At 35.2% G+C, this 16,224-nt stretch overlaps 1 protein-coding gene across 3 annotated transcripts; it reads left to right on the forward strand.

Moving 5' to 3' along the window:
• Positions 1-328: 328 nt before the first annotated feature.
• Positions 329-16,135, forward strand: LOC142986120 (uncharacterized). Of its 3 annotated transcripts, none has more exons than XM_076134390.1 (13): positions 329-466; positions 5,132-5,263; positions 6,431-6,604; positions 7,256-10,134; positions 10,219-10,381; positions 10,490-10,561; positions 10,674-10,851; positions 10,937-11,174; positions 11,245-12,420; positions 12,682-13,363; positions 13,469-13,610; positions 14,070-14,213; positions 14,445-16,135. In XM_076134390.1, the coding sequence occupies exons 2-10, from the start codon at positions 5,148-5,150 to the stop codon at positions 13,122-13,124; spliced, it is 5,439 nt and encodes a 1,812-aa protein (XP_075990505.1). In that variant the 5' UTR covers positions 329-466; positions 5,132-5,147; the 3' UTR covers positions 13,125-13,363; positions 13,469-13,610; positions 14,070-14,213; positions 14,445-16,135. The 3 variants fall into 3 exon arrangements, with proteins under 3 accessions (XP_075990505.1, XP_075990507.1, XP_075990506.1); XM_076134391.1 differs by lacking the exon at positions 329-466 and adding an exon at positions 579-734; XM_076134392.1 differs by lacking the exon at positions 6,431-6,604.
• The last annotated feature ends 89 nt before the right edge of the window (positions 16,136-16,224 follow it).

Raw genomic sequence — 16,224 nt, forward strand, 5'->3', positions numbered from 1 at the left:
GGTAACGATGGTCGATACTTACTTACACTTGAAGTTATTTGTATATATTTATGATTTTTTCTTTAACACCATTGTTAAAAAGTTCACAAATTCATTGGTTAGAACAACAATAATAACAATATTAACTTGCCAAGTGTAGCAGGAGTTTAATAAAATTAAAGCAATAAAAGTTAAAACGTTTATGAATTTTACTAAAAACATTACGTACATGTGAATATTATACGGTGTTTTAGTTTAGTTTTCGTAATTTCTAATTTTCAGTACAATGTTAACTTGGCTGTATGAGAGATGCCTTTGTTCGTACCCATCTACCAAAGAAAACTAAAAAAAAAGTTTATAGATTGTTTTCGAGGTTTCGCTAGTCAGTTCGGAAGGAAAATAAATGGCAGGAATATAACAAGTGTTTATTTCAGTTAGTGATAGTTTTGTATTGGTTGATCTAGTAAAGTTGGACATTACAGAACTGGTTGGTATATTAAGTCCGCTAATTTGTTTTAACAATTTGACGTCGGAATTAATGGCGCTAGTGTATCTCCATACTAGTTTCAATATTTCTACACAGATTGATGTAATAGGTGTACTGTGTGTGTAAAATAATCGATTGACCTTTATTGAAACGCCGATTGTTTACTTACTTTTATCCAAATTTTATACGTAAATATGATAAATTAAAGAAAACCTTGGCTACGTGTCTTCCAATGAAGACCTCAAAGTAATAAAGAAGAATCTTATTGGTATGTTGAATTTACACTGTAGTGAAATTGTATAAATCTTGTGTTGCTTGATTTTACAACGTTCAGTATAGAGTGATGATAAAATAGCGTCATCACTAAAATTACTGTGAGAACGTGAAGTCCATATTTTATGATCTTTCTATTTCTATTATTCAAGACTCGGAAATATTTGTTTTAAATCACGCACCCGTACGTATGAGCCTCATATATTAGTAAGTAGCGAAGATGTTTTAATTTATGCTTTTAATTTTAATATATACAAATAATAAACAAAACTATTTACAGTTTTTTTTAATAATTGTATTACAGCATTATATACTAAAGCTTTATGAATTAAACACAAAATTTAATCAATTTAATACTATAGAAATAAAAGTATTAATACATAAGTATTACTGCCAAAGCGATGGATAATCTTTATTAGATATTTTAGGACTAAGTAAATTTTTTATAAAGATAAACATTATCACTTTATTTATGACTCAGCAATGCACTTCTGATATTTAAGATAAAATCACCAAATGACTGGCAACTATTAAAAAAGCCAGAATGTATGCTGGCATGAAGATAAATTAAATCTCTCAATATAAAAATTTCAAAATCATGGCCTTATAGAAATTCGCTATTTATTTTTTATATGTTTAGATAAGCATTAGAACCTATTTTTGGCATAACAGTATTTAAAAATAAATCTGTATAAGATATTTATGACAATTTAAATAAGTAACAGCATTTTATGGACTTCAGGCATGTACAATAAAATTTGACAGAGTTTAAAAGAAATGTCGGCTTGAATTAAAACTACTGGCATAGTAGTTAAAACTAAAATAATCAAATGTTAAATAACGTCTTAACTAAAGTTGCCTGCGGTACTTATATTAAAATAGTCACCTAATGTTTCGGTGGCTAACTAAGCAAGGTGTTAGCGAGAGTGAGATTAAAGTCATCTAACCTGTGACCATTTATGATTTAAGAAATTGAGATTTCTAACATAAATGTCTTGGTTATACAGCCCGACTGGTCATTCAAAGGGACATGTTATTAGCGCTCACTCAGCCCATGATACTTTAAAATATTAATAGAATTACACTATAAACCTTTTATTTCTAACTTAACAACAAATTTGCAACAAGATAGTTCTAAACTGTTGAGGAATTTCGATTCTTACTAGTGCATTCTTAACCCAAGAGATTAGGGCATGTCTTCACTAGTTCGAGATAGATGCTGTGCTCTTCTTTAAGTAATGGGGCACTTAGATTATGATCCTTTTATTGTTTTAACTTTATTATTCTTGTAACAGAGGAGAGCCAAATTAAATAAATAAATAGATCAGATGTTGCTTAGACAGTTGTTTTCATACAATTATGTCACTTAATCTAGCGGATAGGCTATCTAACACTCATGCATAAGCTGTAAAACTGGCACTAAGTCTTATTAAATAAATAACTATTACATTCTATTCTAATACATTGGTCTAAGATTTATATACTGATAAGTTTCAAATCAGTTTGTGAAACATCAATTTTGAATAAATTATTTGCAAATGTCAAGTAAGTACTAATATTGTGATGATCTCATGCTAGTGTCTTGAACTTCTATGTGAATAAATATATTATACTAGACATAAAAAATACCCATCATATTATAATCAAGGAGAATTGAATAAGCATTTAATTTTATAAATTTAATAATGTGTTGAAACAGGTTTTTATTACACAAAGTTTTAATATGTGTTTAATACAGTATTGCTAGGTTTAAAAATGTTTAAATTTGTATGTACCTTGCATTCAGCTCATTACTATGCACCGACTATCATTCCAAGTGCATGAGTGATTCATTTTATGTATCTCAATTGCTGATTTACATCTTAATCCTGTACAATGTTCATTGTAAACAGATTTTATTTAAAAGTTTTTATTTTTTGACAATAACATAATAAAATAATATGAATTCATTACTATCTGTACCAAACCAAGTAATTAAGTAAGTTCCCAACCCGCACTTGGCCAGCGTGGTGGACTCAAGGCCTAGACCCTCCCTCATTATGGAAGGAGACCCTTGCCCAGCAGTGGGAAATTAATGGGTTTTTTGTATTCTACTATCTGTACAGCACTGAGTAAGAACCTACCAGAACAGTGGTATTTACCCATCATCACACAGGCCAAGTGTGGGTTGGGCATGCATTAATGAATAATTGATAATAATAATTGTACTATTAACACAGTTATGTATTGAGCTTGTATGGCTGTATATAACATCAGCAGAATTTATAATAGCTGCTAAAATGTTAATGTGTATGAGCCATTTACTGATGTCACATAGACAATACAATAGACACATGGTGTGCATTCCAATTTTATATTTTGAATGATACCATAAATAGCTCCGTATATGATTAGCATTACAATGATTTCTCAACTTTTATATGATAAATGTGCCAAAAGAGCTAACATATTCAATTTTATTTATATTTTTAATTTTTATAACAATGGGTGTCAAAATGTCCTCTGCACAGCAGAGTTATTTGATTTCTGGCTAAACCTCAATTGTGCAATGACTCTTAGACAAATAGGTCAAATAAAGATGTTTTTTTCAATGAAATGCAGCTCCCGTTAGCAATACCCACTGCCACATTAATTTATACTCAGTAAAAGTTTTTCATAAGTGAAGAAAAAGGAACAATCCTTTCTTACATATTTGTGCAAGTAAAAATCGATATAATTAGTAACAGAGAAAAAATAAAAATAAACAAGAATATTATGTTAGTGCTTTGTGGTCTTACCCATATATTTTTAATTTGTTTGATGAATATAAAAACCTAACATAGTTTTAGTGCAGGAAGAGATTCAGATACTATGGAAACATACATGAATATTATATTCTGTGTGATTCAATCAATCATCCAAACATATGATATTTCATATGAAAATTCTTACATTCATAATATCATGTTGTTTTTTTTATAAAAGGTGTCTATGAAACTTCCACATACTTGCTGGCAGTTTTCGGTAGATTCCGTTTCATACGATTTTTATGTGGGTACTTCAAAAAAAATCATCGAGTTTTCTTTCTCGTCACTTTGGCAACTCATACCAGTTGATTTAGATCAATTATGGTCGGTTATTGTGGATAATTGTACTTTTATACGAGTTGATTCAAGATACGCGTTATTGGTTCTCTGGATATCACAGGTATTTACAGCTAGCATTTTTTTAAACAATAATATAAGGCATAGGCGAAAATATTAGCAAGACATTATTATGTAGTCTCTCGTAACACCGGCTTACAACTATACTCGTCTTAAATGGTTTAAACATGAAATTGTCCTTACTTATTATGCGACTGCTAAAAATAACTGTAGCATATTAACTACGTTTGAAAATGGACTAGCACGGTCAAGGTACTGGCTACTGCATTTAGTATTGCGGTATTTCTTTCGTGTGACTTTTAACATTAATAAAAATATACAATATATAGGTAGGCATACTTGTCGTTGTATACAATAGCCATTGCCTCGTAACTGTGTTTATTTTTAATCCTTTGTAATAATGATTCAATGACAGTCCATGACGAGGATATTGATATAAGGAAATAAACAAAATTTACCTGTACATAGATACGGATAGCTCTTTGTGTTCATACATAATATATGTATTTACGGGGTGGTCCGTTTACCTATTCATATCAAGAAACATCGATACGTATTAAACTAAGTCGCGATAGAAAAATAAAAGAACATACACTAGTTTTAAATAATAGCTCAGCTGACAACTCTGACATGATTGTAGTTAAATATTAATTATACCTCGTTATAAGATTTATGAATAACTAAGTAGTAAAATGGATAACTGCACTTGAAATAAAACATTTAAACTATGTTAAGGTCATAAGAAATAATAAAAAGTGTATAAAAGTGAAAGCCAATCTGTGGAACGGAAAATTCATTTTCTACAAACGCAAAAAAAGGCAATACAATTTTCTGTCAGGCCGGAGCTTAACAGATTAATATTATTACAGTGAAAAAGGAAAGCCGCTATGAATTCTCGGCTTCGACGGGGTCGGAGAATGTCAGTCGGAAATGTGATTTTGACCTATTCATTTTAGCTCGGAGCTAGGTTTATTCTTCGTTTAATTAAATATCGACAGAAAATCAATAACTATATTGGAGTTCTAAAACCACATACCACTAACAATCAATATGAACAAACGGGAACCTGAAACTGACTGAAAAGGCTTTCGCTGTTGGGAAGTTTACGTCATAGCACTTACATTTATAGCATTCATTATAATGATGTCTCCTTTTGTAACATTTTCTCTGTAATTTTGTGTGGCGCCTTTCAACAAGAGGCCAGAAAGGCAGTAATTAATGTTGTTATATCATTACGTTATTGTTATAGGCGTAAGAGATGCTTGATGCCGGGCGCTCGCTTCAAGAATAAGCCGGGGTCGGCGGACGAATTTCCGGCTTGCAACGAGGAGTCCCAGCTTGAGCTTCACCTGCAGAGGCAGCTGGAGGAGGATGTTGCTAGGTACGTCACTTATAATCTCAACTATCCTCCAATATTTCCAGCAGTCTGCACAAAACTACACAGTGATTGAAACTTCACCTTAAATGCGACCGGCGTGACGTGATGTAGGTTACAATTTAATTACCAACATGAAAATTATAGTTCTTCCAAATAAGATGTTTTGCTAAGTTGGCGCTGATGCAGAAATTATGCAACGATTTTGTACTCCTCGGCAAATGGTTCTGAACTGGTTAATTCTTAAAGCTTTAAACGCGAGAGGAAATACGACAATTATTAGAAGAATTATTATATTAAACTTTAAACCAATGGGAACTATTCTGAATTAGGTCTTAGCTTATTAGGGGTCGTCAGAGTATCAACCAAATTGGAATAAAACTAGGTACCTACTTGTTTGGAGAGGGTCTCCGAACAGCAATGCGACAGACTTTTAATATAATATTCATAACTGGGTCGAGTACTTCACTGGGCCCGATCGTTTTAGGTGTTCTATAAATTAACGCAGTATATAAAATTGTCACATTGTTAGAGTCACATGTTGTGAGTAAAGTCGCAGGGGAAATTAAGCAGCTGTTATAATATAAGTCCAGGTATATGAATTTTACATAGACCTATTCACCTATTCACCCAGTGTCTAAACTTAGGTACTAATAACGCCTGAAAAACCTTCAGAAATGGCCCACTGGTTGTAGTGTTATGAAACGGGATATTTGGCTACCAGTCAAATCATCTTTATGAAATGTCAAGAACTAATTTTAGTATTAAATACGACATTATGACGTCACAAGTTTAGTATTTTCGTTGCGATCAAATCAGTGATGAATATTTTGTTTCTGGATGTAATCATTACAATTCCAATGTTATTAACGAAAAAAATACAAGGAATAACATTTACTATTTAAGCCGTTTACAAGTTTCAAAGTCAACTACCCAATTATATTGAAATGAAATAAGCACTAACACGATTTCTAACAAAACTATATCTAACACCGGCTCCACCTTCACTTACATTATACCTATTATTTAATTATTACGTGTATTATAAAATGTGTATATTTAATGTAAATATATTTTTATTTGATGCAAATCGCAAGTAAGTACGTACAAAAGAAGCTTATTTCTCATGGTTCAACACAATGCTTTGTTATAATGTACAATTACTTGTTTCAGAATTTTTGATGAATCTATTTACTCTGATCTCGAAGTGGTGTGTGGAAAATTAAAAATACTAACTCATTCTTGTATATTAAAAGCACGTACTCATAAATTTTATCACAAGCTCCATACAATTTTGCATGTGAATATTGAACGCAGTACTTTCGATGAAATATATTCTTTCATAAGGTATGGTTTGTTATATTCTTAAAATGGTTGTTAAATTACTAATATTTTCATTTAGTGTTACATTTTAACACTTCATTTTAGTTTGACCTTTTTTTTTTTTTGGACTTTGCTAAATAGATTATATTTGGACATGATAACAAACCTTTTAGGATATTTTATATTTAAACGAATATAACATTATATAAAGAAAATGCTTCTTCTAATATAGTATGTACTAACACGTAATACGTACAATTTATAGCATTAACAATATAATGGGTTGTGCCTGGTTTCACCGCATCTATCATTATGCCGGTGTAATGTTACTCAATTTGTAGAGAGCTCGGCTTTTACAAGTTCCACTTCAGGCTTCTTGTATAAGTTATAATGATGTTCCCAAGGACTCTCGCTATCGTTCGTATAAAAGTAGACGGGATTTATTTACGTTACTCTTAGTTTTTTTGTAATAATTAATACGAATAGAAATATATTTTCCTTTTGATATAATAACGCGTTAAAATCAGCTGCCATTTTAAATATTACTACGTACAGTTTATTTGATATATTTTGTCTTGTTTTCTTTATTTTATGTTTGTGTAGTGGTGTTCCTTGATGTAGATTGTATAGTTGTAGTATCGATACACAAGTGAGCAATTTTATATTTGATTGCAGTGATGTGTACACTGAATGCAACATTCAACATGAAGAAAAAGAAATAATTACGTATCTGGATAGAAACTTAAATGTCGTAGAATCCCTCCCAGCCAAGCCTAAAGCTACTAAAGAAGATTCTGAAGATCCTGATGTTTTTTTAACCCCTAAGTGTATCAGTCCATACGTAGAAAATGGCGTCCAGAAAGTAATTAATTCTAGTCCTAGCACTGATTTGACAAAAGAATACTATGCGTTAGTACCCATCGACGGTAACCTTCTAGAGAAAGAACTCATCGAGCAGGACGAACTCTCTAATGCATTTCATTCTATTATAAAAGCTCAATCAGACGATACAAGTCTAGCTAAAGTTGCCCTTCGCACCAATAAGCCTACTTCGTTATCTCTTACTTCTAGTCATACATCCAAAACAGTCAAACATTCCAGTAGTTGTGATATTTTGAATAAAACTTGTCTAAAAGATAACACTTCTCCAAAACATGAAAAGAAGATAGATACAGTCGCTGATCAGGACTCTAAAACTAATCAGACAATCTCTCTAAGTGATAAACTTGATCATAAAACTATTATTAAGAATAACAACCACTGTGAGTTCGGAGGTGACAAGCACGTGGAGGCTGCTTACTCGCCCGACAGCCTGATCACAGACGAACCGAGTTCTTCTTCTGATTACTTGTCCGCCGCATACACTTGCTCCCCAGGCGTTAGCTCGTCTGGTGGCTTAGCTCAAGTAAATGTTGGAAACAACAACACCAAGATGGAAAATATCTACACTCTATCAGATTCCGGGCTGGACGACACGGCCATGCTGGGCAGCGTCAACAGCCACAAGGACGTCACGTTGACCAACGTCTCCCTATCAGAAAATACTCTCCATGATCTTATTGCGGACGATACTAGTATCTCCGCAGTCTCTATACCTAGTTCCTTAGCTGAAAAAACTAACTTCCCTAAATCTAAGCTCAGCGGTACAACTTCAGAAAAAGATTGTAACGGTCAAAGTAGTGCAAGCGCTGAAATGAGCGGGAAATCTCTTAAAGAAGAGAAACAACGACAGAATGAAGAGATCGTTATAATGGAATCCTCTTCCCTTTCCTCAGAGACTGGTTCTTGGGAATCTGTGTACCCCCCTAAGTTTGTTGAGAAAGAAATCTGTGAAAAGTTTCTACTAAACGAACGCCAGTACAGCAACTTTGAACAAGACAATGAGAGTACGTCGCCTGAACCTGATATCCCACCTAGTTTAGTTCAAAAATCTCCGTTTAAATCAACTGCATGCTTCATAGATGCTTCTAGTTTAGTCGATGAAGATGAAACTATTGAAATTGAAAGTATTAAAAATGAAACTAAGCCTAACGTTAAACTCGACATCCTTCCTGCTCCCAGTCAGCCAGTACCTTGTTCCACAGTTAAGCTAGATATAAGCCCGATCGACTGGTCGGAAAGCAATGACAATGAAGATTCATTAGAACAAACAGAGAAGAAAGATCCGGACTCAATACAAAAAGATCTATCACCAACAATATTCGAAATGACCCCAATTACTGAAGATTCCTTATGCACTAATGCGTTTGAAACAGCCACTCAAGTCGAACCAGATAAGGTCCCAGAAGTAGACGAAAGTTCTAATTACATGTCGGATAAAGATAGATCGCTCCGCTCGAGTACGGTGTTTATGTCTAGTACCCCTAATAACTCCATAATGTCGCTAAAAACATACAAACAATATGAGTCCGAAGATAGCGAGAGTACTAATACAGTTGTGGGATCTGAGAGTTTCTCTAAAAAAGAAAGAAAAGGCAGCCGTTCCCCTCCAATATTATCAGGAGGTGTATCAGTCGAGGACCACTTGCCGCAAGTAGGCAGCAGTCATGAGAGCAGTCCATTACCTAAATTCAAATTGGAAAATGTACCAATAGTAACTGGCGCGTACTTACCACAGAGTGTGGACACTCAAGGCAGGCCTAGAACAAGTTCTGCCTCCGCTTGGGTAGTGGATATGTCCGCTGATCCTAAATCAGACGATGGTGCTAACAACAGTTCAAAAAATTCTGAAGAAAGTGTCAACGAAAAGAAAAATATATTTTCCATGTATATAGATTTAGGTGAAAAGGCAACCTTAAAAGATATGCCACCTAGATTGTCATCATCTATGAATACAAAAAAGAGTGCTGCGCAAGTAGAAAATAAACCTACGCCGAGAAATTCTAGAGCTACATCGAATACGAGCGATCGCAGCTTTACAAAGGATAAAATAATTGAAAGCGTCACTATTTTTGAAAAGTACGAATCCTTGTGCAACGATCCCAATATAAGCATTTCGGAAATTATTGCTATCCCAGAAAAACATGAAACAATACCCGAAGTGCAGGAGAACACGGACACTCATATAATCACAGAAGTGAAACAAACGCGTGTCGTAGTGAGCGGAGGCAAGTCATCGTCACAAAAACACTCGCCGATCATAGTTCCGAAAGAACCAGAACCGGATCAAACAAAAGACCTCTTTGTTAAATTATCTGATTTGGATAAACCAGTGCAGAAGTCCGATATCTCGTTCATTAATGAGACTAAGGAAGTAGACGTACGAATGACACGATCCATCCCCGATAACAACTGGGGCGATCCAGCTTTTTCAAACAATTCCAGATCGATAGAAGTTATCAGCTCGTTTCATTCAGAGAATGCACTAAGCCTAAATAGGTTATTCCCTCATTTAAAGAATGAGTTCAGCAGGAGTATGCCAGGTTCTTTGTCGAGCAGAACACGATCTCCGTTACGTTTGGGCACATCTAGCACCCTGGGGGACCCCGACGATCAAGTTTCAGACATGTCTGAAATAAGCAGCATGCAGAGCAGTAATTGTCGATCTGGCTTCGGTAAGATATATGACATGGCATATTTAAATAATGTTTATTATTTCAAATTAAAGGCGTTTGTAGTGACATTCGATATAATTGCAGGAAACAGTACAACAGACAGTCAAACGTCGAGTTTAATAGAGAACTGCACGTCTCGTCTTGGACAAGACTTATTACGAATGTTTTTGGAAGAAATTGCTCCTGACGTCATCGTCGAGGTGTCCGGGAAACGATTCAAAGCTCATAAATGCATTTTATCATCCAGGTATGTACTGTAACTTGATACATCATAATGTCAATTTGATTAGAGGTTTTTCTCTGAGTATATTTTAAAATATTTAGGAATGTTTTCTATCATTATCTTTACTTGCAGGTGTCAATACTTTGCCGGTATATTGAGCGGCGGCTGGGTTGAAAGTTTAGGCAACGTCATTGTTTTACCACCGTGAGTAATATAATTTAATAACGAAATGGGAGTCTTGCCTATTGTCTAACTTTTTATAAAAATGAAGAATAATAAACTAGTATTTTTCTAAGTGAAACTTGTTGCGTTCTAGGTTCTCATACAACGTGGTGTATTTCGCTCTGTGCCACATTTACTCTGGTTTAGCCACTATACCCGATTCAGTGAGCATCGTAGAACTTGCTACTATCGCTGACATGCTGGGTTTAGAGGGTCTAAAAGAAGCTATCATGTTTACGTTAAAAGCTAAATACTGTCATCACTTCCATAAGGTAACATATTGTTTAACAACATTTTTATTTTAATGAACTTGTTACCTAATTCGGTACGACATTTCATTTTGGACTCACATTTCAGCCATGTGCAGTATGTGTCGTCGGAGTGTTAGAATGTTTCCCATTGTCATCTGTATATGGTCTCGACGACTTGTACCATAAATGTCTTAAGTGGATCACGAGACATTTCTCAAAAGTATGGCCCACTAAGGCCTTCGCGACGTTACCTACCGACTTGCTGGACAAGTGCTACCAGAATCACATTGTTAATCTCACTATCGACAACTTAGTCGAGACGGTATATGGCTGCGGTATCACCGGTAAGTTTTATATTTATGGGTTGAGCTTATTTTAAAAGAATATGCTTTCACTGGATGCTTGTCTGTACAGCGTCGTCACTGCAAAACAGTAGGTGGGCAGAGAGCGTAGCTCGGATGTGTCGGCGGCTCGTGAACGCGGCCGCACACTTCGCCGCCCCGAGGCTAGTGGCGGTGTTCCAGGCGATCACGCCTCTGCCCTCGGAAGCGCCACACGCCGCCAAGCAAGCGCTCGATGACTGTCTGGCGGCTGCCATCGAGTGGGCTCCACCAGAGGAAGCTTGTCGTGCATACGGCTTCCTCTCCGCGCTCGTCAAAGAAATACGCAATCAACATTACTCGAAGCCCGACCTGATCAGTAATGGCACAGAAAGTATTAAAAGTTACGGACCTAGTAACCTACTTTACACGCACGCGGGCAGTTGGCGGCTGCAGTGCGAGGGCGCCTTGGTTAGAGCTTCGCCGCGTGTCGTTACCACTCAAGCTTTCAAGGACTTGCCGTCAGATCTACGCAAGAGATTACGAGAACTCGGTTGTATCAAGTACGGCGCTCACGCTTTACCTTTAACTCCGCCTACGTCATTCACTGAAAGGAAAACAAAAAACACCATTTCGAATAACAAAAGTATTAAAACTTCTAGTACGACCACCGCTCGCAGTATTGACATAGCACAGGTGCGTGCTTCCTTCGTACCTTACGCACCCAAACCTGTGATCCCGCTCGGCTCCATGGACACTCTGAAGAGCAACAACGATCTTCGCGATTTTAAGAAACCTATTCCTTCCACTCATCCGCCTAAAGTGCGGACGACGAAAGCGCAGGAAGAGCGCGCGAAGTTCAACAAAACTAAGAACACGAAATCTCAAGATAGGTTGAACAGTAAAACGACAGCAGTTCGAGCGCCATCTTTCGAGAATACAAAGCCGCGATATTTGGAGCCGAAGCCGTGCAAAGAGAAGAGGACGGTGGTTAATAAACATCTTCCTAAAATTGAGTCATCGAGTGAATCTTCTCGTAATTCGAGTCCGATTCAGATTCGTAACTTACGGTCATCGCCACAGAAGGGGCGGCGGGGTAATCGATGCGAGCGCGGGGAGCGGGAGGCGCAGACGATGTCGCAGGACAGCCTGGCGACCAGCTCGCGGCCGCGCACCGCCGAGCCCTCCACAGACTCGCTCAGCGAGTCACAGACCAGCAATAAGTACGCCACCTACACTAAAGCCAGGCACACTAAAGGCTCCATCGAATGTAAGTGATCATTTTATTTATTTTTATCTCCTTTTATCAACGCCATGTCAGTCTATGGTGGTGGTGACTGGCTCCTGATTTCTATCATCATGAAACAGTAACACAACAGTACATCACAAAACTTTCACGTATACTTTTAACGAATGTATAACTACATTTTATTATTTCATTTATAACATACATATTACTAATCAGGTTACAATTATGATGGTATGTGTACAGAATTTTAATGAAGCATATTATTGTATTGTTGTTTTACAGCGATCAAAACGTCACGTTATAACGAAAATAATATGCGATCATCGGCCAATAATAAAATGAAAACCAAAATACCGGTGTATTTGAATCAGACATCTAAACCCAAGGGAACCGGGGAAACGAGGAACTCGCGAGATCCGCAAAAGCGGTGCATGATGGCCAGCAAAATCAATGCGCTGAATAGGCCTGCGGAACGGAAGGTGCCGGGGACCTTGATGAGTGCCACCAAGTCGAGCTCCGCGAAAATAGTGCCGAAAGTAGTAAAGGAGAGTCCGAACAAGAACATGTCGAAGAGTCAGCGCAGCATGAACACAAGCAGGCACCATGCGCACGACGACAAGGAGCCGCAGCTGCGGGACATCCCCACCATGGAACGATCCGGCACCTTCCTCAAGGACGAACCCACGTTCGGGGATAAAACCACCAATATAGATATAGACCAATGAAATACTCCATTCATGTTTGTTAGAAATTAGCGAATTTAATCAAAATACCTACTTGACTATCATATTTAAAAACGACGCATTTATTAATATATTAAATTGCCTCTTTAACTTGGGATCAAGAAACCGTTTTTGGCTCAACTATTTATGTTTGGAGTACAAGGAACTTCTAGTTATTTTAGTTCAAGTAATGTCTATGTAGTGGTTACAGCTGTAAAGGACATTATGTTTCTCTGTGTTTGGTAAGACAATGATCTTAATAATTTTATAATCATTCGTTATGCTTTTAATTTTATATTCATCAGGTGTACTAGGTGCAGTAAATAGTATTAATTATTTAATTACAGGTGCCAGCCAAAAACGATATATCGAGCTTTGATTTAGGATGTCGGATGGTTGTTAGTTGATGTTGTATAATGGGTATTGATCATTGAACGATATTGGATGTGTGTGTTTGTACAGCTACGGTAGAGGACTACAACTATTTAGGTTGGTATTAGAATCAGTTTTTGTTGTTAATTATGAACGCAGTCATATTAAATAATCGCTAGCGATGAGCTCGCTCATAGTTATGCTATTTGTGTTCGGATGATGTCATGGTAACCTTGCAGATGTACTTGTACATAAACTCACTCACGACTTTTTTTTACTTAAATACAGAAGCCAAAAATACGTGACTTTTTAAAGGCTTTTGTATAACAAATGTATTTTTTTACAAAGATTGTAAAGTAGTCACAGTTAACAATAATGATGTCGGATAAGGCAATTTATTAGTCAGAGAATCATGACAGTATCATTGCACAGATTTAATAATTAAACTAATACGTTAATTATTGTTGTTATTTCATTTAGAATAAAATATTCTAAATATTCTTTAGTCACCCACCCCTATGGGATAGGTGTGGTATTATTATATGTATATTCTTAACAATATTTATCTTGTTACAGTGATTAAAAAATATATCAAAAGTGCGGAGCGTTCAATCAACACCTATTATAGGAATGGTATGGGAATAGTTAATGATACAATATAAGGATGAACAATCGTTTTGGATTCAATGTTCGGTGCCGAGTGTACGTTAGCTGGTTAAGGTGAGAAACCAACTTATGTTTTATGCCCCTAATAATATTATTTTATGTAGACTAGGTATGTTGAAGTATATACTTTCGCGGTATGTACTCATAATATCTACAAAATTGCTAACGGATCTTACATACGATGAGAACTTTAAGGTTTATATGTTCTTTCATAAATCTGTTTACATAATAAAGTATTATACCTAATCGATAAACTATTATGAAAGTAATTGTTTCTCTTTACAGGTAATCGTGTTTCGAGCTATGAGTGGTGACAGCATCTATTACACAGCGGATGTTATCATATCATCTCTCTTTTCTCAACGTAAACATCACAATATAATATAATAAGTGGTAACACGAGCATGGTGCAGAAGTTATAGCGGAGAGCTCATATTTCGTCTGTCCATAAGTTTCATGTTACTTATTGATCTTGTTATAGACGTACATACGTACATCACAAATAGTGGCCTAGAATATTATCAATCTTGATTCGAGTTACTGAGGTGTAATGCATGTAATATATTATGTATCTACATACTCACTGCTTTGCTACCTTCACGTATAAATGCTTCAATGTCTAGCTGGATCTAGTACATATACACATATAGGCATAGGACTTATTATTATAGTTTCGTTGCCATTTTATTTATATGTATGTAATATTTGTAGAATATTACTTCTAGTAGGTAAAACTATTTATTCGAGTCCGAAATTTTATATTATATCTAAGATGATATAATTTTTTATCAATCGTAATTGATTGTAAATAACATATTCTATCGCGATATGTAGAATGTACTTAATAGGTGTTATTGTTTAATGAATTTATGATTTTAGCTATTTAATTCTCAGCCCTGCACAGTATTAAGTTGTTGTTTTAAGATTTCCCTCCGAATATTTGAAAAGAGTGAAAAGAAATGCTTATTTTTATACATATTATAAATTTAATATTATATTAGTGCAAAGGAACTGAGTTTATTCTTAACGGTTAAGAAGTAAGCTATGTGCCGGTATTATGTTTTATTGTTCTGCCTATAATACCCCTACGGAACTGTGCTTAAATATGGACTCTATGTAAGACTATCAAGGTGTAGGATACTGTAGCATGTAAGTAGACTCTTCCTCTAAATATTGTCGTAACATCACATCAAATGATTACAAAGTAATATAACTTTGCTATACATATACTTACATCTAACTAGGTGTGTATTGTGTTACTTGGTTGTACAACTCGATCGTATTATTTATAATGGGTGCATTTTCGGTGGTCTCGTTTAAACGTTTACATGTATGTTTCTAATGTTTAATGTATTCATTTATGAGCTTGTATTATTAACAATTAGCGTGCCTTATTTATGTCAACATTTAAATTTGTTACTTAACGTATTCTCTATTCTCTGTGTACACAATAATTTTATAACAAACGGTGCAGAGACCGCTGGAGATTGATTTATTTTCTCGTTACACGGCTATAAATAACCTTATCAGTGGAACCTTATGACAGGTTGTACTGCACAATATATTTACAAAAGTTTAGCTGTATCGTTAAATATACGTTAATATTAGTAACATTTTATTTAACTTAGTAAACTTAGGTTAACTCTCAGAATGATCTCAATGATGCACAGTATTCAATATTTTGTTGATTTTCATCAGCATCAGCCGTTGTAATTAATAGGCCATGTTTTATTTGTTCTATATTATTTCTACACTATAAACACTATATTTTACAATATTATATTTGTGTCTGTTATTTTGAAGTAGTTATTATGTTAGTGCAATAAGTTCCATCACAATGTGCACTGTCTGTATAAAGTTTTATGTCTGTAACTCTTAGATTGTAATCGTGAAAAATATTTATTATTGTAATTGTTGATAACAAATATTATGTTAATTTAGAAAAATCATTCAATTCAATAAATATGTGCAATGCCCATAAAATCATTTTATTTATAAAATTTTGTACCTTTCACAGAAACTATCGATTCCAAACTATCCAGTTCCAGTGGCACGTCAAATTAGC

This window comes from Anticarsia gemmatalis, chromosome Z (genome assembly GCF_050436995.1).
Source record: "Anticarsia gemmatalis isolate Benzon Research Colony breed Stoneville strain chromosome Z, ilAntGemm2 primary, whole genome shotgun sequence".
In the NCBI taxonomy this organism is placed as follows: Eukaryota; Metazoa; Arthropoda; class Insecta; order Lepidoptera; family Erebidae; genus Anticarsia; species Anticarsia gemmatalis.

Bases quoted from the DNA above. Each gene is read 5' to 3' on its own strand.
- LOC142986120 (XM_076134390.1), top strand. From the start codon at position 5,148: ATGCCGGGCGCTCGCTTCAAGAATAAGCCGGGGTCGGCGGACGAATTT. The intron at 10,562-10,673 runs GTGAGTAATATA...GTTGCGTTCTAG, and splicing joins AACGTCATTGTTTTACCACC to GTTCTCATACAACGTGGTGT. The intron at 11,175-11,244 runs GTAAGTTTTATA...TTGTCTGTACAG, and splicing joins ATATGGCTGCGGTATCACCG to CGTCGTCACTGCAAAACAGT.